At 38.5% G+C, this 27,487-nt stretch overlaps 1 protein-coding gene and 1 long non-coding RNA gene across 2 annotated transcripts; one reads left to right on the forward strand and one right to left on the reverse strand.

The window, feature by feature from the left end:
- Window positions 1-223: 223 nt before the first annotated feature.
- enc3 (ectodermal-neural cortex 3) lies at window positions 224-15,691 on the forward strand. The gene is given in 3 exon segments (NM_001001402.2): window positions 224-351; window positions 1,878-3,675; window positions 14,305-15,691. A coding segment is annotated over 1 exon segment (1,770 nt). The 5' UTR covers window positions 224-351; window positions 1,878-1,884; the 3' UTR covers window positions 3,655-3,675; window positions 14,305-15,691.
- LOC147831508 (uncharacterized) lies at window positions 15,397-27,097 on the reverse strand. Its single transcript, XR_015521754.1, has 3 exons — window positions 26,989-27,097; window positions 21,752-21,835; window positions 15,397-16,100 (listed from the first exon to the last, which is right to left on the reverse strand). It is a non-coding gene; the product is annotated as an uncharacterized LOC147831508 (long non-coding RNA).
- Between the last annotated feature and the right edge of the window lie 390 nt (window positions 27,098-27,487).

The raw sequence follows: 27,487 nt of genomic DNA on the forward strand, positions 1-27,487 counted from the left end.
GGCCTTATATAATTCAAACATGACATGCTCGAGCATCCTCCATCCACATGTTCACCCATTCTCCGAAACACTTGAGATGATTACTAATAAAAAGTGTCCTAAGATCACCTCCTCCGCCAGGATTGGACATTTAACACGAGGGAAGAGGAGGAGCGACTGAGAGGCACACTACACACTCGCACACAGCTCAAATCACGGTAGTAAAGCTCCTCAGCGTGTAACAGGCGGATCTCAGACAGTTTACACGAGAAATGTTACTAGTGAAGCCCTTCAGCGGGACATCCTGAAGTTACACGCGTCTCCAAAAGTCGAATGAATACCGTTCAAGTCCGCGCGTGGAAAAGAAATAAGGTAAAGTCACAGGCTACCACTCTTTTTGAACACATGGTTAGACATACATGTATACAACAAACAGACGTACGGTCTACATTGAACTGCTTTGTAGCGAAATATTGATGTCAAGCACATTCATGCTAAGTTGACTATGTAAAATAGACTATGTTAAAGTTTTAAGCGCAGGAAATGCACGTCGGAAATAGCTCGCTACTACAAAACTGACTGACTTTTAATGAATATTTCATCATGACAGGACTTGTAGAAATAAATTTAGTAGCCTAACTGCGGTGTTTTATGAGGTTATTGTAAATTTTAATTGAGGTGACAAACTTAATGTTGTGTTGGCTGTTAAAATCCTTTTTAAAGATTGGCTTGGTTGGGTTTTTAAAATGAAACTATTGTCTAGTTTACTCATTATGTGTAAAACACTTTAAATATGTCAGAAAACTATAAATGATCATCACAAATAATAACTTTATATATATTATAATAAAAGTGTAATAACCATGGTGTTTTGGCAGATTTATTTACATTTGTATAACCACAGTTTTACTACTACAAAAAAACAAGGTTTTACTATAGTTGGTTTTATTTGTAATTAAACCATGGTTAAAAATCCTAAATCAAACAAAAAGTGCTCAGGGGTAGCTTAAATAATGTGTCGGTGCTCTTTGGGTAGGGCATTTATCAGAATAAACAGCAAAAATCAATCCAAGGCATTTGAAAAATGTTGAAAAAAATATTTAAAAAAGCATTTATTGAAGTGGCTATTACTTGAACAATAGTTAATTTTCATACTATAGCTGTCATATTAATTCTCTGTCAGACTTTGCTGTATTATGTTTTGCATAACTCAAATGATGAACTGATAACCAAGAGCAGTAACTTCATCTGAGATCAAAGGCGGCGGCGATCAATCATTTCCCATGAATCATTTGCCATTGTACTGAAAGAGAGAACAATCTCAAGGTAAACGGAACTCTGTAATGCTTTATTGCTGTTTAACAAACGATTAGGGTTTACTGCCGTCCAAGGACAAAGCTGGTTCCAAGTGTAATTGCCCTAACTATGATGTATCCACTGTCTAATTATATGTTGAGGATTTTTAAACACTGCTGAACAATAGGGGTTTCAGAGAAATATCAAATGAACGGCTGAGGAAGATTTAAGAAGTTAAAGGAATAATTCACCCAAAAATGAAAAATTACTCACTATTTACTTATCCTTAAATGGTTTCAAACCTTTATGAGTTTCGTTATTGTGTTAAACATGATCAAAATATTTAGAAGAAAGCCGAAATCCTGTAATAATTGACTTCCATGGTATGAAAATCAAACACAAATACAAGTCAATGGTTACAGATTTCTTCAAATGATCTTTAGTTGTGTTTTACTGAAGAAAGTCAAGTAGGTTTGAAACAAGTAAATGATGATGCAATTGCACTTTTGGGTGAACTACACCTTAATTTTTTTTTTAAATTGATTTAAAAATAACATAATTAAAATAACATAAATTCTTTCTTTTGTGGTTTTTTTTTCCAGTTCAAAGATGTCTGTCAGTAATCACGAGAACCGAAAGTCCAGGTCAAGCTCTGGGTCCATGAACATCCAGCTGTTCCACAAGACGTCACATGCAGACAGCCTACTTACTCACCTCAACCTCCTCCGTAAGCGGCGTGTCTTCACGGATGTAGTCTTGCGTGCTGGGCATCGAGTTTTCCCATGCCACCGTGCAGTTCTGGCGTCATGTAGCCGCTACTTCGAGGCTATGTTCAGTGGTGGCTTGAAGGAGAGCCGAGATGCCGAGGTCAATTTTCATGACTCTTTGCACCCTGAGGTGCTCGAGCTCCTGCTAGACTATGCCTATTCAGCCCGAGTGATCATCAATGAAGAAAACGCAGAGTCTTTGCTGGAAGCAGGCGATATGCTCCAGTTCCATGACATCCGTGATGCAGCTTCAGAATTCCTGGAGAAGAACCTGCATCCGTCCAACTGCCTTGGGATGATGCTTCTGTCTGATGCTCACCAGTGCCAGAGGTTGTACGAACTATCCTGGCGAATGTGCCTGGCGAATTTTGCTAATCTCTACCACACTGAGGACTTCCTCAGCCTGCCCAAAGATAAAGTTCAGGAGCTTGTTTTTAGCGAGGAATTGGAAGTTGAGGATGAAAGTATTGTCTATGAGGCTGTTATTGACTGGGTTAGAGCAGACATTGGGAGGAGACACCTTGACCTTCCTGATCTTTTACGTTGCGTTCGCCTTGCCTTGCTCCCAGAAACATACCTGCTAAAAAACGTGGCATCTGAGGAGCTTGTCATGGGACACAAGGTGGGTCGTGAGATTGTGGAAGATGCAGTTCGTTGCAAAATGAAGATCTTGCAGAATGATGGAGTTGTCACAGGTTTCTGTGCCCGACCCCGGAAGGTGAGCCAAGCCCTTCTGCTTCTAGGGGGCCAAACTTTTATGTGCGACAAAGTATACATGATTGATCACAAGGCCAAGGAGATCACCCCTAAAACAGACCTTCCAAGCCCTCGTAAAGAGTGCAGTGCTTGTGCCATTGGCTGTAAGGTGTACGTCACAGGTGGTCGAGGCTCTGAAAATGGGGCTTCAAAAGACGTTTGGGTCTATGACACTCTGCACGATGAATGGTCCAAAGCTGCACAGATGCTTGTTGCTAGATTTGGGCATGGTTCAGCAGAACTTGACCACATCCTGTATGTAGTAGGTGGACACACATCCCTTGCAGGGTCATTTCCTGCTTCTCCATCTGTGTCTCTCAAACAAGTGGAGCAATACAACCCCCAATCCAACAAGTGGACTCTGGTAGCTCCTCTTCGAGAGGGTGTGAGCAACGCTGCGGTCGTTGGGGCCAAAAACAAACTCTTTGCTTTCGGAGGGACTAGTGTCAACAGGGACAAGTATCCCAAAGTTCAGTGCTTTGACCCCTGTGAGAACAGGTGGACAGTCCCAGCCACTTGCCCTCAGCTTTGGCGTTACACAGCGGCAGCAGTTGTTGGGAACCATGTTGTGGTCATCGGCGGAGATACAGAGTTCTCCGCCAGCTCTGCTTACCGCTTCAACAGTGAGACGTTCCAGTGGACCAAGTTTGGCGATGTGACCTCAAAGAGAATCAGCTGTCATGCAGTGGCGTCAGGGAATCGCCTGTATGTGGTCGGAGGCTACTTTGGGGCCCAGAGGTGTAAAACACTGGACTGCTATGACCCCTCGACAGACTCATGGGACAGTATAACAAGCGTACCCTATTCGCTTATCCCGACAGCATTTGTCAGCACCTGGAAGTACCTCCCCTCTTGAAGAAAATACATCTCCTATTTGGTGAGTATTGTCCAGTGTAGGGCTGCACAGTATTTTTAAAAATGACGTTGCGATATTTTGTGTTGTATATATTGAGATATGACATCTATTTCACCAGATGGATTGAATATCTCTATTTGTGAAGAATTCATTATTTCTGAATGATTGGGGTGATGTTGTAGGGGAGTGCATCTGCATACATTATTATAAACTAGTTTGATGTACAGTATTTCTATTTTTGTATGTCTTATTGGTAGTTGTACACAAATATTTAAAAATCAAAGGTAAAATTGGCACTTTCCAGTCTTTACTATATATACGAAATGCAACAAATCTTTGTTAAAGCTAAAATGTTATTGTTTCTTGTGCCTGAATGCACTTATGCAAATTATACATTTTAATTCCACATGGGTTATACTTTGACATTCATCTATAAGTTACATGCTTTCCGAACTGTGTCTCCTCCAGTTTAACAATAATCCCTACTTGACATTGAAGATCCTAGTCCAGCGCCACTGTTCTGAACTAACTGACAACTTTGCTTGGACTCCGAGCCCTTTTAGATGGATAAAACACTCATTTTGTTTGTTCATGAAAAATGTCTAACCGTAATTAGTGTTGTTGGGTGTCAAATAAAGACAAAATGTTCCTTAATAGTTCGAAAAGGAATGTGGCAGCACAAATTACAGAGTGAAACGTGTCTCTCTGGGGTGTACAGGCTTTTCCAAATGCTTCCAGCTAGAACGGGATCAGGTTCATGCTTGTAGTTCTGCCTTTGGCGAGGCCTGTACCATTTTAGCACACTGCTTCACCCAAATAAACGTACATTTTTGCGTACTTGGGTTGTTTAGAAATCGTCCATCTTTGCTTAATAAATGTCAGGGCTAATTGTTCTAGCATGCTTACACAGTAGCCAGACAGATAACAAACTCTATGGTTTCCCATAGACTAGCGTTGTTTAGAAAAGGTGTGTTTATTTGAGTATGAGGCCTGATGTTTGGCAGGAAGATTCAAGGATGTATACTGGAACCTTTCAACTCATTAGAGGACGTTTTTATGGGGGGCCCTGGTCTTTGTTGTAAAAATAAAAGGCTTTTACTTGAAGAATTCACAAGTACTGCTAAAAACTTGCACTAGTCCAGCTTCTGAAACAGCTTGTCTTGTTTAGCACACTCGCAAGTTGTTACCGAGAGCTCAGTGCTCCCTTAATGGAAGGAAGCCTAGGGGAACTGCTGTTTGCCCTTCCTCAATAATAAACAGATGGTTTGGGTGGAGACTGGCAGAAAAGAGCCTGCGAGGCCCTCAGATCTGCACGTCTGCATCTGACAAGTCCTTCTTTGAGAGTGCAGAACGGTGCAGCTCTTTTGAATGCCACTAATTTGCCGTTGATTTTTGCACAGAATAGCCTTGTCAGAAGAGGCATGTGGCGTAGGGTGCAGCTATATTTTGCACTGTTTGGCAGCCAGCAGCTTAAACCTAAAAATACACATTGCTTCAGAAGCTGTCATCTTGTAACAGGGCGAGGGAAAACAAATAGAGAAAATCTCCTTCTCTTTGATGTTCATTTTTTTTTTGCCACAAGCCGACTTCCAGTACACTTGGACGCGCATCAATCTGAAGGTGTAGACTCTCTGATAATTTCTCACCAGTGAGTCGCACCCATTTAAACGGAGATAAGTTTCTTTTTCTATTGTCGCTGCATATCAGCGCAGTGAGTCACTGTTTGACTTTGAGTTGTAGTTAACTGTTGAGATATTCAGAGGAATGCAGTTCACCCGGCACACTCTTTATAACCCATCCTTATAATTCTGACATACATTTAACTTTAATTACTCTATGATGATCATTTTTGAAGCTGATTTCCGTCATGGATTTAAAAAAGGTAACTTGTTTGTTTTTTATCTTTAAGTTCTGACGTTAATTTGTACAGTTGTAAATGTATAGAATCTTGACTTTGTATTTCACAATTTAAATCTCGCAAATTCTGTGAGAAAAAGAATTGAGAGAAAAAAACAAAATGAGAAAAAAAGTCTGAATTACTTTTTAAAATTTGATCCTCTTGGCGAAACTGGTTTCTGTTTGTTTGAAATCTGCAGCCTCTCAACTAATATAGCACCAATAGCCTCAAGGCTAACAGAAAAGACAGCCACAAAACTTTGCGGTTTAAGATGGATCATGTTTGAAATACCCTGCTGGCATAGTATTCGTGTAGCGTATATCATGTGTACAGTGTGCAGTATGCCAATGTGTATTGAGCTGTAAACTGTGTCTCATAAATAATGCACGGTACTTGATATGATCTTCCATTTCCAGTTTCAGCAATGAATTGGATTTGATATCATATATTTCATCCCTGTTTGACTCATTATTTGATATGACTACCAAATGGGAAGACATTTTCGACTGTTTTATCACAAAAACATCCCCACCTCATGAAAATTAATCATGGTTTTACTACAAATGAACAACAAAAACTAAAATAAATTTTTTTTTTGTACTACTAGTAGTAAAACAGATGTAAATTAACCATGCTAAGCTCACCGTGCTCTGTAGTAAAACGGGTATACAAATAGTAATCAATGCACCATACACCCACTAGACCATTTCAATTGGCCCATGAACATTTCCTGCTAGTTATCAATCTATTTCATAACTGTAACAACAATCAATTCGATCCTAACTTAATGTTAAAACAGCTGTCATAACATTATCATTATGTGTCTCTTTTTGTATTTTCAGAAGCTATAGGGATTAAAAATGTAAAACAGGAAATACATTGGGACCATTGTTTTTGTTTACATCCCTCAAAATGGTCCTTAATAAAACTAATAAAACAATGGCTGATTTTCATAAGGCATCTCAGCTTAAAGCCTATGGTTTAATTACTTAAAAAATGCTGTGTTCATTGTATACCATGCAGTTTTTCAAGTAGTACTAATCTAGAATGTAGCCGAAAATCAACATTGTTATGGATGAATTATGTTTCCAGTCTTAAGGCACCTATAATGTTGTCTAGTTGGCAAGACTGGTAATCCAAACTGTAACCCGAGCGCTGGGGAGGAAGTTATCAAGATCCCCTCATGCTTTGTTCAGACTGTAGTAACTGGCACTGATCCAGAGAGCGCCATATGAGTCTCTGTTTGTTGTATATGACACACCTGATCTAGGCCAAGGGTCAGCTCCTCTCTTTCAGGACGGCTTTATAATCCATGGTCAATACTGATGTTTAATTAATGCGCGGCATTTAAAAAAATCCATCCGAAACGCTAACAAAAGAAAAATCCTTTATTTTAGCACCTGCGTCCATTTTCCTGACGCGCGCGAGTCACCGCGACTCCCGCCAAGCCCCGCGGCGCGGCTAAAGTCTGCGTGAAGTTAATAGAAATGCACTTCTTTGTCCGTGAAAGCGGGACCTGCAGAAAGAAATTGAATGATATAAAGGCTTCAAATTGGTTACCAGCCGTAAATAGATCAAACAGGTCATTCAGGCGGCAACTCGCTTGGTGTAATTAATCAGAATTGCATAATATTTACTGAGGTGAAAAGGTTGCGATTAGCATACAAACCGTCTTTGTTTTTCAAAGCCCGGGGTGCATATTCCGGTATTCATGTTAATTTGGGGGTCAATTCTGTAGGGGGGAGTTAAATGATAAAATATGCACAATAATAAGTCTTAAACCTGTCATCAGATGATTTATAAGTTAACCCTTGCTCAATAGGTTGACTCTTGCTCATTAATAAACATTGGCTGAATATCTCGAGGTGCCGCATGGTTTATGCACAGCAAAGCCGTTTGGTAATAAATAAAGTGCTGATTGAGGATTGATCCACTGGAGAAGCTGAAACCGATCAATTGACACAGTGGTATAAACAGCTGTCATTATCTCACCTCTGTGACCCTCATTACAGCTGCTGAAAACCGCAGGATAAAGCCTGAACTTTGCTTATTTTAGCTATTCATTCATTCATTCATTCATTCATTTTCAGCTTAGTTCCTTTATTAATCTGGGGTCACCACAGCGGAATGAACCATCAACTTACCCAGATAATGTGTTACGCAGCAGATGCCCTTTCAGCTGCAACCCATCATTTGGAAACACCCATACACTCTCATTCGCATACATACACTACGGACATGTGTTGCTGTGAGGAAACCCACAGCAACACATGCAAACTCCACACAGAAATACCAACTGATCCAGCCGGGGCTCAAACCAGCAACCTTCCTGCTGTGAGGCGACAGCGCTACCTAGTAACAATTGATGTATTATTTAAAGGGGTGGTCCAGAATGTTATTTTTAAGGCTTGGTTGTGTTAATAAGATGCAAAGCAATGTGTGCTCATGTTTAACTTGAAGGAAATCGTGTTATTTTTTCATAAATCTCACTTTGATTATACACAGCTACTCAGCTAACATGAAAACGACTGTCATATTTCCTAGTTCCTCTAAAAGGCCCACCCTCAAGTGACTCTGATTGGTCATCATCATAATATGCTGTGATACGCCGATCGGCTTCACGTCACGCCCTGACAAGCACGCGCGTTTTGTGTAAACAGTCAGTCAGTCAACACGTGTCTGTAACGAGTGAAAATGGGATGCGGCTCCTTTAACTGTTTCTGTGCCTTTTAGTGTGTTTATGCGTGTATACGATGAAGTATTTGTAACACGAGAAGCGCATGTGCGCGGGAGAGATTTTTATTGTTCTTTTTCTCTCATGCTCGGATTAAGTTATTTTCTGTGGTGACAGAATAAAGCACAAGATGTGAGATGAGACCTTTGTGAGCCTGGATTGATTTGTTTTTGATGTTACACTCCAGTTGGAAAATCATTGCTGTATTTTTTTTAAATAAATGCGTTACAGGACGTCTTTCATGCATATGGGGAATATGCCTGTGTAAGTAACATGAATCGTTCACATATCTTTTGCGACTTTATTGTCCGAGTTGTAAAACGCATAGCATAGCTGCCTATAGAGAGAAATTCTGCCGTCTCACACAGAGAGACGCAGGTGCTGGCCAAGAGTGCGTGTATGTGTATGTGTGTGTGTGCGTTTACAGCCGTTTGATAAATATGGATTTGTAACGTTAGCTAAGTCGTTAGCGGTTACCATAATTTCCCGTTGTTTACATCTTTGCTACAACACACCGTTAAAGTTAGACACTGTACATGTCATGATCAATTTTAACAAATAAAAACACTTACAGGTCATGACTCAGAGTTCACAGCGTCTCCTTGCTCCATCTTTGAGGAGATTTTAACTGAATCCAGCACTGAACTGGGAGAGATTCTGGAAGCTGTGTTTTGTCAAATCATGCTTGCTATGTATTTTATAGTTCTCTGGAACATAATTAATATTGAACTGTAAGCACTTCTGTGTTTGGGTCGTGTCATTTGGAAGCCCAACAACAGAAACAGAACAGCTCTGTGGAAACAGCAGGATGGCATTTCTCTCTCTGCAGTAACGTTACAGCGCCTCTGGCCACGGCCTTTACCTGCGCAGTGTGGGATGCGCAATAACGAACTTTTGTGATCTCACAGGGGGCGGAAGTATTTTTTGTAGTCCCCAAAATTCGTTAATTGTAGGCGTTGCTAAGCTAACTCTGTACAAATCAAGGTCTCCCTTTGCATTAAACTTTGAATATTTTACATTCAGAGATGCTGTTTATGTTCACACAGCTACATTACACATCAACTGAAGTTTAAAATATAATATCGTAGTGGACCACCCCTTTAATACATTTCAAATAAGTAGATAAAAACATTAATAATTTAGCTGATGAAACATGCATTTTGCACTAAAAATGCAGGGTGTATTGATCAAACCTTGGGTCAATTCAATGATGGGTTATTTTTTATTAAAAATAAATATTTTTTTTAACCTAATAGTTGGGTTTATCAATATTTGACCCATCAGTAATACAACCTGGCATTTTCAAGAGCGTGCTTACAGATAATACTCGTTTTTAATGTTGAAGAGTGATAAATATTTATTTACTTTATATTTTATTATGTGGGCGGGACGTTGGCTCAGTGGTTAGCCTCACAGCAAGAAGGTAGCTGGTTCGAGTTCCAGCAGGGGCCAGTTCTTCTGTGTGCAGTTTGCATGTTCTCCCTGTGTGAATTGAATAAACTAAATTGTCCATAGTGTATGAGTGTGTGTGTGTGTGTGTGTGTGTGTGTGTGTGTGTGTGTGTGTGTGTGAATGAGCGTGTATGGGTGTTTCGCAGTACTGGGTTGCGGCTGGAATAATTTCTAATTGCGTTATATTTGTTTATTTATTTTTGACAGATATTGCAATTTGATTTACGATTTAATTCAAGCTTCAAGCTGTTTTAAATTTAATTTAAGCTTCAGCTTGATAATCTTTAAGCCGTGTCAACAAGTCTGCGACAGCTCTTAAAAATGACCTATTTTTGTTCGGTGTCTGTGAATTTTAAACTTATATTCCCGTATTATAAATACTGTTTTTCTTTGAAATTAATTAATGCTTTTAAATCAGCAGACGCCATTATCCCTCTTGTCAGCGCTTTACTGTTTGTTTTCTTTTTTTATTTGTAGTCGTAGTTTAGTTGCGCAATTCTGATTGGCCAGAACGAAAGTGTGCTTAATTGGCTAGTTATAAAGCCACGATTTATAAATCACTTGATTTCCTTGACGTAGCGTGTCATGGGAAGTCGTAAACAACAAATGGTTGTGACAATATTCAATCGTTTCTTCTCGTGTTATGTGACATAGTTTACGACAACTGATACCATGTTTGCAATGCCTCCCGACACCATCACAGAAAGTTCAGCATGTGTAATTTTCTTTAGCATAGCTAACTGATTTTAAGGATGTTATTCGTTATTTTTGTTTAGATATATACATATATTTTTCATATTGTAGCCTCTTGCGATTAACTAATCGCAACATTTCAAATTGCGTTTGGATTTCGATTATTCACACATCCCTAGTTGGAATAGTTGGTGGTTCATTCCATTGTGGCGACCTCTGAAATAGAGACTAAGCCAAAGGAAAATAAAGAAATTTTATTTTGTTACAAGAAAAATATTTATTTGTTATAATTTGACTTACTAAATATTATTTATTAAGTACTTTTTGCATGTATTCTTAATAGTCATTGACAATATAGTTTTTGCCATTAAAATAATAAGTAATTTTAGTAATTCATGAATTTGTGATAAATTAAAATTTATTAAAATATTTTAACTTAATAAAAATGTAAAAAGAAAATCATGAAAAATCCCTGTTTTTTATTCACAAAATAAATATCTTTATTTAAGTGACAAATAATGATTTTAGCAACTATATATATATATATATATATATATATATATATAAATAAAAATATGTCATTTTATTGTCTATTCAGTAGAAATAGTAACTAACATTACAAAATAGCATTAGAAACAATGTATGCACACAATTGACAGCCTATAAAAGCTGCAACTGAACTCCAGACTTCGCAAGAATCCAGCAGAAAAAACCAGCCGGATTTTCCATCTATGTATAAAGTCCATTAAACGCGGGCTGATTGAATCGCAGGCATGCGTCGTGCTCTTTAGACCTGCTTTAATGGAATTTGCGCGAGCTCAAACTGGGTCAAAGGTCACGGGTTGGAGGCCTGATGGATGAACGCTGAAGACATGTTCACTTCAGCGCGGCGTTCATTAAAATAACAGGCTTCGGTTTGTGCAGCGTCTTAAACCAAAGTGTCTGGCGCGTCCAGAAATAACACAAAGGTATGAAGCGCTTGTGTTTAAATAGCAGCGGCTCTGAAGCTGCTGTACTTGAGAAGCATATTTTTAATTCGGCTCGGTGGCAGAAACAAAATAGGCGCTTTCATGTTGTTGTTTTTAGTGACCTCTGACCCCCTGCATGATGTGATGTGAGGGTTATTGATGAGTAAAGCTGGCTGAGTGTGTGTGGATGAGGTGTTTAATTACAGACACTCGTGTCCAGAGACTCTGCCGGCTGTGAACTGATCAGCTGGAGGATTTAAGCAGTTTGTTGATGGTATTATGTAGACTTTACAGCACTGTTAACCTTGTTAAACTGTAAATCAGCTGCAATTGTGTCAGTCTGAGAGTTGACCTATATATATATATATATATATATATATATATATATATATATATATATATATATATATATATATATCAATGTATCAGCTTTTAGTTATATTTAGTTAGATTTAGCTTATAGTAAATTCAAATTCAAAATAAATTCAAAATAATTACAAATTAAATAATAATGAAATATTTAATTGATATTGATTAATAACTATTACAATTATAATTTTATTAAATCTGCGTTTTTATATTCCATGGTGCTATATAGATATTAGTTAAGCTTTAGTGAAAAATATTTCCACGTTCCCAATGCAACACCGAAAATAAAATGCACTCTTTTTTTTATAGGTCAAATCTTAAAAAGGAAAGGCTTGTTTTATAGGCTGTGGAAAAACATGTTGGGAAAGTGGAAATTAGGCTCGAGTGAACTTCATGAGCTCATTACCTACATGTTTCAGGAGATGAAACACATTTAACGGGCCAGGAACATTTTATAGAACAAGTTTTAAAGCTCTTCTGAAATTAAAAGCAGCTTAACATGCCGAATGTGATCTCATTAGCAGGCGTATGCTCACATGTGCATATTATGAGTTAGAACCGACTGACCAACACAGACTCGGGGCAAATGTGACAATTGAAATAATTCATATGAATTTTATCTCATTTGGTAGGTTTTAGTGTGATTTGCTCATCACCCAATGATGGTTGGGTTTAGGGGTGGAGTTTGGGTGCCACGCCTCCTTTTTAAAAAAAAGTTACGTTTTCATATGAAATAAATTGTCTGAATTCATCTATTTTCTGCCAATCTGTAAGATAGTAACATTTCCTCCTGCGATCAGGCTGAATTGACTGCCAAAAATGTTCCTCTTTGAAATTAACATTGAGTAATGAAGGTTGCACTGCACACTTTTTTTTCGGTGCATAAAGGCTCGTACACACTGAGATGCTTTTCATTTGTGTTTTTCTTCAACGTTTTTTAAGAAATTTTTCCGGATTCAAACCCAATTGATTTCTATGGCGTCGAGCAGAAGAGCATGTAAAATCACTCCTTGACGTTAGATTGTGCTGCACAACTTTAAGCTTCTAACACCCGCTTGTAACACAGAAGAAGACAGAAAGTTTTTATGGATGGTTCAAGTAGCAGTTCCAGCTTTATCAATAAGCAGCTCCATGTTCATATCGCCTCTGGGCAGCATCTTCAATGTATGCTTGCATTTACAGTTTTGCGCTTAAACGCCTCCAAGTGTTGTTTACTATAACTTCAGCAGCTCCGTGCACGTGAACAAAAATGCCAATCTGATTGGTAGAGAAAAAAACCGAGCATTTAAAAATGCCGCTCTAACGCTTGCCGTTTTGCTCGTTAGTGTGCACGATCACATTGACGGCCTTTATTTAGTCACGATAAACATTGTTAAACGTTGACGGAAAATAATAAATGTCTCTGTGTGCACGGGCCTTAAATCTGGTCAATATTATTATTCAGAAGGTCATGATTCGCACTCATTAAATAATTACTTTGTAGTTTTCATTTTACATTCTTCAGGTGATACAAAACACAGACATTTCGGCATAATGTCTTCCTCAGTGTGTGACTGAGGAAGGCATTGTGCTGAAATGTCTGAGTTTTAAAACTATACAAAGTAATTAGTTAATGAATTATTTAAAATTAAGAAATTTAATTGATATTGATATTTGTTCATTTCAAATTTTCACTAATTCTTGATGTTTTAATGTCAAATTGGAATATTTTAAATTTAAGACTTTTGTGTTTGTGCAGTTTTCATCAATGTTTCAGTTTAGATGACCATTTTGAGTTTTAAACTGGTGCTAAAAAGCATTTTTGCTTGCCTTGTTTAGTGTTGGTTACTAGGTTACCAATACTATAGTGAGCTGCTCTAACAACCGGATGGAAATGCATATAATTCAGTATATTTAATATATTGGCGATTTATTTGTATTTTTTTTGCAAACTTTGAAAAGATTTGCTTTACGTTGCAATGAAAAGCTGTTTTATAAGGGGAGCTCATTTTTTCACAAAAGTTTAAATGGAATTTTCTATTATCCTCATTTATAAGCGCCACCTACAGGCAGATAATTAATTTTCATTTTCATTCAGCCTGTCTACTGTGTTAGCTTTCTAATGGTATGTTTTAAGAAGTTTATGAAGCTTTATTTTACATTCTGATCTTCCAAAAATGTAAAGTAAAGCTATATAAAGTAATTATTTAATGAGTGCAAATCATGACCGTCTGAATGATATTATTAACTAGATTAACACAGCAAAAAGAATAAAAAAAAACGTGAGAGCGCAGTGCAAACTTAATTACTGGATATGTTTTAAGTAGCACAACACAAAGCTAAAGTCAAATCATCATGTGTTTCCTTTATATTTGGGCAGTAAACAATCTAATTTACTGTTTTCAGCCAATTTGCTTCTAAAAAAATCTAATAAGATATCACAATCAGTGCATCATTTACCGCAAGACAAGGGAGATTTTTATCAAGCATTACCTAACAAGTATGTGAATCCTGTGTAGTTCAGCCTGTGTAACTCATTGCCTGTTTTTCCGTCCTCAGATGTTTCGGCATTGGAATGCAGTCGAGTTTCCCCCTCGCAAGGCTTGGGAATGACGGAGGAGGGGAAAAAAATGCTTTTCCTCATTTACATTCACTGGAAAACAAGCTTTAGGTCAGTCGGGATGGTAAACATGCGTTTCTGATGGCGAAAAGTTACCCACACGAGATCCAGAAAGCATTATGAACGCATGTGTACATAAACTGAACTCTCTAAACTAGCCTGAGGTTCAACAGTTTAACGTTTTGCTCATTCGTAAACGTAGTAATTATTAACTTTTGTCTCCGGTTACTCACCTTAGTGCATGAAAGAGGGCTCTTTGTGTTCTTGGTAAAACCTGGGTGACCTCTGAAAGAGGAAACAAAACCCAAAATATGTCAAATAACTTCTTTTATATCAGACATGCTACTTTGTAATACACACTCATTCAAAACATTTCTCTGTTTAGCACTGTATTTTGTTATTATAGTGGTAGAAATAGCCAGACTTGGTTAACAGAGAAGTTTAAGTCTTATTTCACTCTTTGCATAAGGAAAATGAAGCTTGATATTATTTTTAAAGCAGTTTTGTCTTTTTTTTCTTTAAGTTCTCAATTCCGTAATGCAAAAAAAGTCATTACCGTTACGAAAAATAATGTGATTTAAATTGTAAAATAATTGATTTGCACATATAATTGACAAATGAACATGTTTTTAGGGTGTTTACATTCTGGTATTATTTTTGAGTTTAATTAAGACACCTTTGTTTCTAAATTCTCATCAAGGTAAGAACGAATTGAAACATAGTACCCTAAAAACGAAATCTGACAAATTACACAATAACAAAAAAAGGTGAATAAACGTAAATAAAAAGCAGGCTCGATTTTCTTTATTCAAAATATTACTTTTCACTATAAAATGTCTAGTTTACAATGTGAATAACATTCAGAGTTTGTATTTAAGGTTGTTCAACTTCTAAAGCTCTGGATTTCTTTCTAATGGTTCTGTGCCAAACATTAAAGCGTACATAAACCTAGCAAACGTCTTAAACGTTCTTGCTATAGCTGTAGCCTTGGTTGCGCTCTCTGTTTGTATATTTGTGAAGCGTATAAAGTGTTTTGTTAAGTAGATTTTGCACATTTTGTTAAGCCGCTGTCCTTCTCACTGTTGAACGGTCATCTGCGCTCATGAGGGTGTTTTCTTAAAAGTCAAGACTTTAGAATGTGTTGCCCGAGGCCAAAGAAAGCAGCACAGATAGAGACATGTTACCAGCTAAATCTTGTGAATGTTGTGAAATGTCTTAATTTATGTACAGTTTGTGTATTTTATTTTGGATATTTAAAGCCAAATGTTATTGTTTATAGCATCTGTCAGTCATCTGATGTGTCCTTTTTTAAATAAAATGTCTAAAACCTAAAGGTGTTTTCTTTCTATATTGAATTATTGTGTTTTGTAGCGCAAGGATTAACGCAACCATGATCCGCTGAGTGACGAGGAACATCTCACATCTTTCAGGAAACCTCTAGAGACACTGGAATGTAGAAATTGTCGGTCACACCCAGTTGATTTTAACCGCAGCCTTTCCACAAACCTGAAAATCGATTTCTGCATACAAACTTTATGACTTTATATAGCACCATTTTAGCTCAGAGATCTGTCAACTCTTAAGATATGGCTCCCGAAAGGGTGTGTGGGTACATGTCATGGCATCAGCCTCATTCCACTCATTCCCGGGCAGGTGTTATTAGTGGAAATGCCAATGAATGGCACACAGACTTCAGACTGTGTTCCTTTGCCCACACTATAATGAAGAGATCTGTCTGTTGAAAGAAAGAGACACAAGTATCACCATACAATTTTTATCATTATACTAGCGTAAATATTCATACTTGTATGCAATTTCTTTCCTATCGAGAGAAGTTGTGTGGAAATCATTCATGCCCTTACGCCTGATTCACACGGGCCTTCAGCGTCAACGCTTGACAAAATTAGTCCGCAATCTGCAACTGTCTGAGCTTGGGTATTTGCATAAAGTGATCTGATTGGCTGACGCTTCCGTTGGGGCTAGAAAAGTTGAGAATTTCCCAACTTCTACAGCGAGCAATGCCACTGAAGTGCTGTCCACAGATCTACAATTCACTTGAATTGTTTAGCAACACTTGACATTGTCCATTCTAAGTGAATGGGAATTGTTGACGCTGACTCCCCGTCTGAATGGGGCGTTATGGTCATGGCTTTTACTATGTGAGAGGAACTTGCGAATTGAGCAGCTACTGATCATTTTTAAACATGTAATAAATAAATTGTGGTTGAACTAAACTGATGCATCATGCATGACAGAGTCGTCAGAGAAAATTGTTTACAATAGACTATGGAATAGTCTACAAAGGTAAACTAGTACACAAAGGTCTCCATACACCCCCCCCCCCCCAATTCAAAGCTCATATCATTCATACACATACACTACAGAACATTTAGCTTACCCAATTCACCTATTTATCTTATTCTCTGCCGACGAGCGGGCGCTGCCATTTGAATCTTTTTGTCTCGCGACTTCCGGTCACATTCACTTCCATTCATTTTTTGACGTTAAAAACTGCTTGTTACGCTGCTTAATGTTGCAATTTGATATTTTCTTATTATATTATTCTACTTGGACTGTGTAGTCATGCAAACATTTGTTTGTAGAGCAAGTAGTTTGACCATTTTCTGCCGTTTTTTATTCCTAGTCATTTCTCCCAAAGGCGACTGGATCGGAAGTTCTAAGACAATCGCGAAAACAGGCGCACTTCAGGTCAATAGCACATGTCTTTGTATTTGTGGAGGAAACCGGAGCACCTGAAGGAAACCCACCCAAACAAGGGGAGAACATGCAAACTCCACACGGAAATGCCAACTGACCCAGCGACCTTCTCGCTGTGAGGCGACATCGCTACTCACTGCGCCACAGCATCTCCCACAGCTCATATCAATAGCTGCTAGAAGAGATAGAGGGAGGCTCTGAAAGAAATCCTTTATCCATGTTTTTGGTGCAGAATTTCTTGTGACTGCATCAGACATTGCAAGGTCATAAAATCGTATCATAGATTATTGTGTATAAACAATTTCAACCTAAACTCACTTGTGATGTATGCACGCAAATACAATCTTCAGACCATCAGAAAAAATCCTCTTCTGATGGACGAATCATAGTCAATTGCCAACGCCTAGTCAAGGCAGATAATTAAGATGCCGACGTTAAGTAACGAAATGAAGCATTCCTACAAATTCAGTCATTCCCAAGCCCAATCCATGGCTGAGCTCCAGGAGACTGATTGAAAAAGACACGGATACAGAAAGTAGGAGCTGGCCTGATGCCTGCCAGACACTCTTGAATAAGTTATGCATGTGGAGGTCAAAAGCCACGGGTCTGTGCACTAATAGAGGCGATCAGAGATGCCAGATGGGAGAAATCCCTAAAAGCAGCTGGGAGCGCTCCCATGGGGAAGAAAACTGGGCTTTTCAGGCAGATGTCTTTGTAAAAAAAAAAAACTAAGTCTTTTCAATAAACATCACTGTTTGAACTAGATCAGGAAAGTCTGAATAATTTTTAAGTCGGTAGACTGAGATCACTTTAATACTTGAGCAAATCATACCCAAAATTTGTTTGATGTTTATCCTCAAAAACATTAATACAAAGTATTAAATATAGTTTAAAAAGCAGCAAAAAAACAAACTTTGTTCATCACAGGAAACGTATTCCGACTGAGCATGTCGACCCACTGAGTGCTTCAGGTGCGAGCGCAGATGGGGAGCAGGATCTGAATGAATGCGTCAAAACACACACACACACACACACAAAAAGCATGGGGCTACGAGACATCTTTCTTTCAAAGGGATCCTGGCAGGATATGTGCGTGCGCTAGCGTGTTTTTTTGTCAGACTTCTCAAAAGCCCCCATTGTCATGCAAAATGAAAAACCGACAAATTCAAAAAGATTCCGCCGGCGACGCAATTAATGCGCCGCGCATAAATAGACATTTGAAACTTGGCAGGAGACAAAAGGACTGAAGCTCTGAAAGAGGAAAGACCGCTGCAGCGTGGACAGAAAGAGGGGGCGGTTGGTGTATTTGGCTTCAGTGAGTGTAGTTGGTTAACGCTTGTCGTAACCCTGTGCAAAAAGGGCGCAATGGGGTGGAACGGCCACTAAAGGAGGGGGACAGGGGTCGGGCACCCCCCTTCACCCAAATACTGGCGTGTGTCTGCCAGGCGGATGCGTGCATCTGGGGGGCCTGCAGGAACACAAAGATCCCACATTAGCTTCCACTGGTTGCCCCCCATGGGGATTTACTTCTAGGGTCTGGACCAGAAGCGTCCTTTCCAACCGTCCACCTACTATAAAGCTAATCCCAACTAAATCAGTGAACTAACGAAAATGTTATTTTGCCCCGCAGGAACCTCCTGCTAAGTACATTATGTTCATTATGCACAGAAAAAATTGGACCCTCCGGCTATGTTTAAGCTGAGGTTTATTGCCCAAGCAAGACAACAACTCCCATTATTTAAGAAATGCAAGAAATTAGTTGTTGTCGACATGGGCAGGCAAGTCAAAGCAACACGTTGGTGAAAAGCGGCCACAAAGAGACGCAGTTTGGGCCTCCTTTGACCACAAGCAGCTGAAAATGCTGATGTCTAGGTGCGTCTGTGGTGTCTGTGTGCAGGTACTTTCCTACAATTGAGTCGAGATGTGATCTGTGAGGAACGTTAATGGTTCCAGTGGTTCCCGTGGTTTAACTGAAGGGAGCCAATAGGCAATGACATAAACAGCATTTAAGGCAGGCCTCAAGGTGTGTGAAGCAACACAGAAGTTACATTTATGAGCACTTTGACTTGTGTGTTGCAAAATGTATTATTCATTTTTGCTTGCCTGAACGTTGGAAATGTTTTTAAAGTCTGAAGTTGAACCAATCTATCCAACCTAGAACCAGAACCAATAGAGTTGCTCAGAACAGTTTGATATAGGCTTGAAACCTAGACTGGAACCATGTTGCCCACACTATAATAAAGAGATCTGTCTGTTGAAAGAAAGAGACACAAGTATCACCATAGTGAAAACGCATAACTTTTTTTAAATTGAATTTTGGAGAAACCAACCAGTTGTTCTTAAGGCCGGCTTACACAGTGTGATTTTATCGTCATACTAAAGCAAATATTCATACTTGTATGCAATTTCTTTTCTATCGAGAGAAGTTTTGTGGAAGTTATTCATGCCCTTACGCCTGATTCACAACGGCCTTCAGCGTCAAGGCTTGACGGAAGGCGTGTCTGAAGTTGGGGCTGACGTAATCATCACAGCAGCATCAGCCAATAAAATAAGTCAGCAATCGACTATTGTCGGAGCTGGGGTATTTGCATAAAGTGATCTGATTGGCTGACGCTTGTAAAGTTGAGAATTTGTCAACTTCTATAGCGAGCAATGGCGGTGAAGCGGCGTCGATGGGTTGTTGCTAGAGCGGATACGTTTGCTGCCGGAAGTTAACGCAAATTATTTCTATTATTTATAACATTTCTCATTTGTTGTATTTTATTAACGTCTACCCCCACCCCAACCCTAAACCTAACCGTCACAGTAATGTAAAAACTAGTTGTACCGAGTATTAGTTATGTTATCTATTACCCAATAAAATTTATTTTTTAACGCCTACCCCCACCCCAACCCTAAACCCAACCCTCACAGTACTGTAAAAATATTAATTATTGTTATCCAGTGTCATAAAAAAATGCTGCTTTATTAATGTGCATATCGCACTTCCGGCCGGCCCCATATCCGATCTAGACTTTACCGCGTCAATGAATCTACAGTTCCATTCGGCAACACCTGACATCACTCATTCAAAGTGAATTGGAAGCACTGATACCCCTAACGAATTGGGCATTACGGTCATGACTTATACTATGTGAGTGGAACTTGCGAATTGAGCAGCTACCGATCATTTTTAATGTTGGTGGAAAGGGGGATTCTGCTTGCTTCCTGAAGTGTTATATAGGATTTCTAGGCAAGTACTCCAACATTCGCAATGGTTCCTAAGGCTTTTGTCTGATTTCTTGGCCGTTTCAAGAGTTTTCTAAGTGGTTGCTAGGCAGAGGTTTTCTGAATGGTTGATAGGGTGGCTGCTTCAGTTGTAATAGTTATATGCACAGATTTAGTAAAACCGAAATGGTTTAGTTCCCTAGTATATATAGTATGTGAAAAACAGTACGAATAGCCCAATAGCATGTCTACCTGGATGACCTACGGGATTTAATATGGATCTACAGATATTTTCATGACTATATATGGCTGAATATCCCTGTAGCCATAAACATCAACCCAAGAAATGGAGGACATTCGAAAAGTGGCTATAATTTTTGTTAATGGATGATGAGGAAGCATAACGGACACGCTTTAACACGTGTCACAGGTTCTCCTGGAGTGCACATAAATCTTCCCTCAGTAAAATGCACATCACTCCGCATTAAACACAAAGAGGTGGGTGCCTCCCTCTGTCTTGCCAAAACATCCCTTTGTCTAGACACCATAAAAGAAGCCAGTTATTTGCGAAAACAATTGTGCACAGAAATCTTAGTCTCTAAAAAGGAGACGAGAGACTTCTGAGAGCGTTCCGACAGAAGCGGCCAGCGGAGAGAAGCAGCGTTTTGGGAAAGGAGGGGGGGAATGGTAATCACTGTTTACACAATGGAGTAATTACACTGAACAGTAGGGGGGCGAATGGGAGGGGCGGCGTGGACAGAAGCTCCGCTGACAGATCTAGCATCGCTCTGATTAACAGTGAATGTTATTATGCGATGCCAGGCTTTGATGCTCAGTCTTGTGCGGTTGATGGCCTCAGGTTGAGGCATAGCATCCAATTGAAAGCGTTTCTGGACTCGCAGTATGCAAACAAAGGGGGAAACAACACTGTTTGCCCAAGCTCAACAGGGAAGAATGTAAAAATTTGCAAAAGTTTGCACGGATTTCCTATGTAGGAAGTGAATTCTTTACCCCTGAGCTCAAATGGTGACAAAGATAGCGGCTAGTCACATGCCACAAATCTTACTCACAAGCATTCCACAGACGCTTCACATGCTTGGATGCTTGAAATAGTTCCTCATTACCATAATGCTCCTTGTTTGTAAGGGTTGAGTGGGACTCTATGCTATTCGACGAAAAAAAAACAAAAAGGAATGACAGTGAATCATATCTCTAGGATGGGACAGAGCAGTAATTGGACCTTTGTGTCATTCAGATGGGGAGGGGCAGATAGTCCCATCCTGATATGGGCCCGGTTGATAATTACGGGCCACTCAACTGAAAAGGCACTCGAAAAGTGACATCAGGATGAATAATACAACAAAAGGAAGTGAGGCGTCTGTCTGCGCCGTCTCTAGGGTGTTGGGGTGTCAGCCTCTCTAACTCGCAAGGTTAATGAAGCAGCTGCGGGCAAGGACTTACCTTGGGTGTTTTTTATTTCAAGCACCATATGATGTACATTGAATGTCATGAGGTTTGCATTTCTGTTTGGAGCTCAATCATTGCCTATCAAGATTTTGAAACAAAAATGTTTGACGAATCCAAGAATTTGAGGTGAACGTAAAACCAAATTTTGCTATGCAAGTCTTTATACTAATCCAATTTTAAGTACATCTTCCTAACAATTTCAGTCGACCCTCTACTGTGCTCTATTTCTATCAATGATTAAAAACCTGCATAGACAATTTTCATAATTGCACATTCTGCTCTCAATTTCGATGAACTACTTTCAATTCAAACCACTAATGAGAATAATTTATGCACAATATTTCATACACTACTACAATACTGTGCCTCGCCAATAAGAAAACAAGAAAAAATACCTGAAATCTTTATGTAAACTGTACCATTGGACTTCCGGTTACATGAGCTATGGAGTAGGACATGTTCGCAAAGAGGTCCTGCAGAATGTTCTTTTTTTTCTAAATTAGTGCAGTTTTACTTAATATCAAGTACCTGCAGATAATTGTGTCAAATAAAGTAAATTTTAAACAAATCATCTGCTACAAAAATGAAAACTAAAGGTGCAGCCATTTCAACAAGGGGTTTTAGAAAGGTTATTACGACCTAACAGACACCTCCAACTCATCATTTCTGTTTGTTGTCAAAACTGAGAGTTGAACCAGCGTGGTTAAGTATGTTAGCCACACCCAATACTTCAAAATCACGTAATCTGATAATTCAACTGAAAACAAACAGGAAGTGCACTTTCAGATTTAATTTAAAGATTTAAAAGGCAAACATTTTTTTTTCTTGATGACATGCACAGATGAATTGTTCATCACAAAACTAGAAATGTGAGCTAACAAAATCATGTGGTTGGTTTTGATTTCTTGGGGACTTTAACATTACAAAATAATTTGAAAATCCTTCCACCAAAGTGGTCAGACGACAAATAAACAACCAGCAGCGTTCAGTCACACAGGCTATTGACATTTATAGATCATTGAGCTTGGCAAGAATCTTATTTGGCACAAGACCTACAGCGTACGAGTGTTTTTATCACAGATCGCTGTCCACACACAATCCCAAATAAAGCCTTTCCGGCTTGTAACTAAATACACAAAGATTTTACTATGACAGCAGATTCTTTGCAGGCCACTTTATTGGATTACAGCTGCACAAAGTTATGAATAAACACTCTCTCTGTATGTGTGTGTGTGTGTGTGTGTGTGTGTGTGTGTTGTTGTGTACTATCAGTCAACAGTAAGCTTATCTTCCTGGTCATATTTCGCTTTTCATGATAATAAACAAAGAACAATAACTTCATTCATCACCACTGTACATTCATATCATCCACTTTACTGGTGGGCTTTAAACACACTACAAAGCAACACCGATAAACAATAAAGGAAAAAGTCATTCAATTCGTTCCCATGGACACCGAAAAAACACAATAAGCATTTATTTTTATGGGGTAAGACTGCAAGTTATATGGCCTGCACGGGTCTGACATGATCACTGGTTTAGACTTTGCAGAACAGTTATGCAACAGAGAGATATTTTAGACACTATCATATAAGTGTTAGCCTAGAAGCTAGTCTACCAAATTAGCACTTCTAGAGTCAAGATTTAAAGAATAATGTCTGCAAACTGCAGGAAGGTCTTAAGATAGTCAATTCTACTTTGATACCAGGAGCTATTTGCTAATTAGCAAATTACCTTGAAATCATCAAACCTGTTAACTTTCCCAGAGCTTTTTTTCTTTTTTTTTTTACATAACATGGAAGTAATCCCTGTTTGCTTTGATTAATTCTTTAAAGAGCCTTTTTTTCATTTTTGAAAATGACCTTCCATGCAGAGTATAACACAGCTCTAACTGAAGTGAAATATCCAACTAAGGCTTAAATCTGAAAGTCCACCGTTTTTAAAACTATTGGTTCATCTGTAAAAGAGTCAACTCATAGTACTTTGAAATAACTATCGGGTTAACGAGTCTTTAGTCGTGCCGGCGTCGATATATAACTCAAGCCCTGCCCATTTGCTGTGCGCGCAGACCCAGGACAATTTAAACCCCTGGCCCCGCCCACAAACACTGTAGAGGATTCTGGTTGAATCATTGTGAAGACGCTGTCCTCTAAAGTGTGAGGGAAGGTTAGTGTTATTTTCCTTACCCAAACATGTAAAGAGGCAGTGAAGAGTCAGTGGTTGAAATTTGTTTTTGGCAAAATACCTCAGCATTATGGCCCCAGCCTTGTGCTGAGTTCCTGTCTTTTTTTCTGATAAGTGCTTCTGCAATCTACACACTTACAATGAGGGATTCGTCGGATATTTGTTAAAAGAATAACCAGAAAAGACTATTGAGGTATGGGACTTTTGCTTGACCATCCTTCATTTTACAAGTTTAAATAAGTGTGATTAAAATGTTTGCCTTGTTTTCTCTAGGTTGCAAATTCCGTATTTATTTGTGTTTTGTTACTTGTAACCCCTTGTTCTGTATCTGGTTAACTCTTTATATTCTCATATCTCGTCTAAAACGTAAAAAATTTGCGCACTTGTGTTTTCAGGAGGCGTGGCTTTGGAAAGCAGGGGAGGGACTGTGTTTCAGAAATTCATGCAAACAGGCTAGCATTGTGGCAGATTACCTACTGCACCTTTAATATGATTTAAAGCAAAGTTTTCATGTTATTTTTAAATATTAGCGAATAAAATAGGCAATTACCCATGGCAAATTTAGTGTTATATGATAGGGCTGTGCAATTAATCAAAATTTCGATTTTGATTTTAGCTTCTAACGATTATGAAAAACCATTAATCGAGATAAACGATTATTAACTTAGCAGCGCGAAAGACCGCATGCTTATGCATATGTGTGCGGCGTGCACACACATAAGCATACGGTCATTTATGTGTGTGTGCGAACACACATAAGCACGCGGTCAGCATTCGGTCTCATTCGCACACTGAGACGAGCAGAGTGCACACATCTAAAGTCATCTTAATGTGAGCGCTTTAATGGTCAAATAGGTGTCAAAACGCGGTGTTTAGTGATTATTTATATTAACCCTTATTTGTGTCCTGAACATACGAGGCGAGAATCAAAAGACGTGAAAGAGAAACCATTAAAGTGAAAGCGCACGATGTTCCTGCTGCCGCCTGTTTTTATGATTATTAATCTAAAAACAAAACGAGAAAATCCCTCAGTGCTCTTGACTGAAGGACTCAAAATTTTTAAACCTGCTTTTATTCTAGCTGAAATAAAACAAATCAGCCTTTTCTCCAGAAGAAAACATAGAAGAAATACTGTTAAAATTCCTTGCTCTGTAAACAAAATGTGGGAAATATTTATTTAAAAAAATTTTCTCAAGAGCGCTAATAATTTTGACTTCAACTAATAATAGTTTTGAATAATCGTGATTACAATTATGACCAAAATAATCGTGATAATGATTCAGGGCTCAACAATAAGGACTGCCCGGTGGCCCGGGGCCAGCGTGAAAGACACTCGGGACAGTAGACAGGATTGTTACTGGCCCCTATCGGCCAGTAACATTGAGCACGTTTTTTATTTTTTTTTTTGTAACCTGGTAACAACCAGTACAGCGAAAAGATGGCAACATGGCGGCAAAATTAAACAATGAGGCTAAAAGAAAACGTCTGTTTCTAAAGTCTTAGAAGCAGACAATTACATGGGAACAAAATTAAGAAACTGAAAAAAAAAAAAAAAAGTTGTCAGTTTGGCAAGCCATTTTTATAAAATTATTTAGAATTGCATTAAAATACAAGCACATTTTTCATACCGCTATTTCATTTGCATAAAATCTTTTATTTTGTTCATTATACATTTATTATATTTAAAATGTTTAAATTCTAGATTCACAGGCATAATTTTGCCATTATTTAGAATATGTGGCTAAGAAATAGCTATTCACTTTTTAGTTTTTTCTTTTTTTAGTGGTGCCAGTGAAAATTTTGGCAGGGCAAGTAAAAATCTCAACCAATGGCCCGATCGGACCCGTATAAAAAATCCTTAGCGTTGAACCCTGATGATTTTTCCCAAAATCGAGCAGCCTTATTATATGATGTGATATATTTGGGTTGGTATATATTCTGCCCACATTCCTCAATCAAGTTTGGTGTTTGGCCCTTGAAAAGAAAAAGTTTGGGCACCCCTAGTATAGACACATGTTATTACCATTAAATAATAATGAAAAAAAGGTTATTGTGACAGAATTGCATGATACAGACTCACAATAAGCTTTTTTTTTATTATTATTCTATGGCTAAAATGGGCTTCAAGAAATGCTTGGGTCAATTCAATTCATCTTTATTTCTAAAGCGCTTTTACAATGTAGATTGTCTCAAAGCAGCTTAACATAGAAGTTCTAGTCAATTAAAACTGTCAGTCCAGTTTTCAGAATAGAAGTTCAGTTTAGTTCAGTTCAGTGTAGTTTAAATTTCACTACTGAAAGTCCGAACACTGAAGAGTAATTGGTAAAGGAATGAAAAAAAAATCCTTTTAGTAATAAGGATGAAAATAAAGTTTTGCAGTAATGTATAGAGGCATTCTCAATGACAAAAATAGCACAAACACATTAAGAAGATACAATATATATTAGGACGTTACATAATAAATGTAATCCCTTGTAATTGTCGATGACTGGAGCACTGCCGAGTATATTATTTAGCATGACTAATTCTTCAAATTGCTAGAGAAACTCTGACTGCTTTAACAGCTGGGCCGACAAACCAACAGCATGGGGTTTGTTTTCGTTTGTGGTCAGAGGTCTTTGCACAGAATAACTACAATTAAAAGAGTGACGTGCCTTCAGACACTTGTGAACCAGACAGAGCTCGTGTCTCAGAGCAGCGTCTAAAATTAGCAAAGACATTACAGACGAACAGAAAACCATTACCGGAGACAAAAGCGAGAGACATCATCTGGTAAAGAGTTACTACTCGGTTGTCAGAACCGGACTGGATAAAAGGGAAACCACAACACCTGAAAATAACTTTGTTCCGCCACAGAACTGCAATTATCATGGCCTGAGAGACGGACAGCAAGTTTTTGTGAAGCTGAGCGAGATTTCTGTTCCTGTGAGAAAGCGCGCCAGAATCAACAGACGCGCGGCCAGAAAGTGGAGAGCGACGGAAATAAAATCATATTGTCCGTACTTAACACGGAAGATACGGCTGAACATAAGCACTGTTTTACTTACCTTCGAGTTTCCTTTGCGGTGAGGCTCAATTGTGAACTGGGAGAACGCCAGTTATGAGCAGAGGAGATGCCTTTGTAACTGAAAATGGCGCGCTATAAACGAAGTGTGTGTTTTTAACATTTAGCGTGCACGAGCGTTTGTTAAATGTATTGGTGAAATTTCCATTTGCTTAGTTAACCTCTGCAAAACAATTCACTATACTGCTTGATATTGCAAACTGCCATTCAATATCATTTTAGTTGTCAATAATCATAATATTCATAAACATTTATTAAGCAAATCATCTTACAGATTCTCATCAAATAGATGTTCCCACTTGACTACTATTGAGAACCAAATATGTTCTGCGAACATTCTCTCTACAGTCAAATTAAAAATAACTCATTGAATGAACTCAGGCAGGATTTCCATCCAATAAATTTGTTAAGCACCAGCTAAAGAAAAACTTTATTTACACAATTAAATACAACTGAGTTGGTCTAACAGAGTTTTATTAAAA

Source organism: Danio rerio, chromosome 22, assembly GCF_052040795.2.
Source record: "Danio rerio strain M-AB ecotype USA chromosome 22, GRCz13ab, whole genome shotgun sequence".
NCBI classification, from domain to species: Eukaryota; Metazoa; Chordata; class Actinopteri; order Cypriniformes; family Danionidae; genus Danio; species Danio rerio.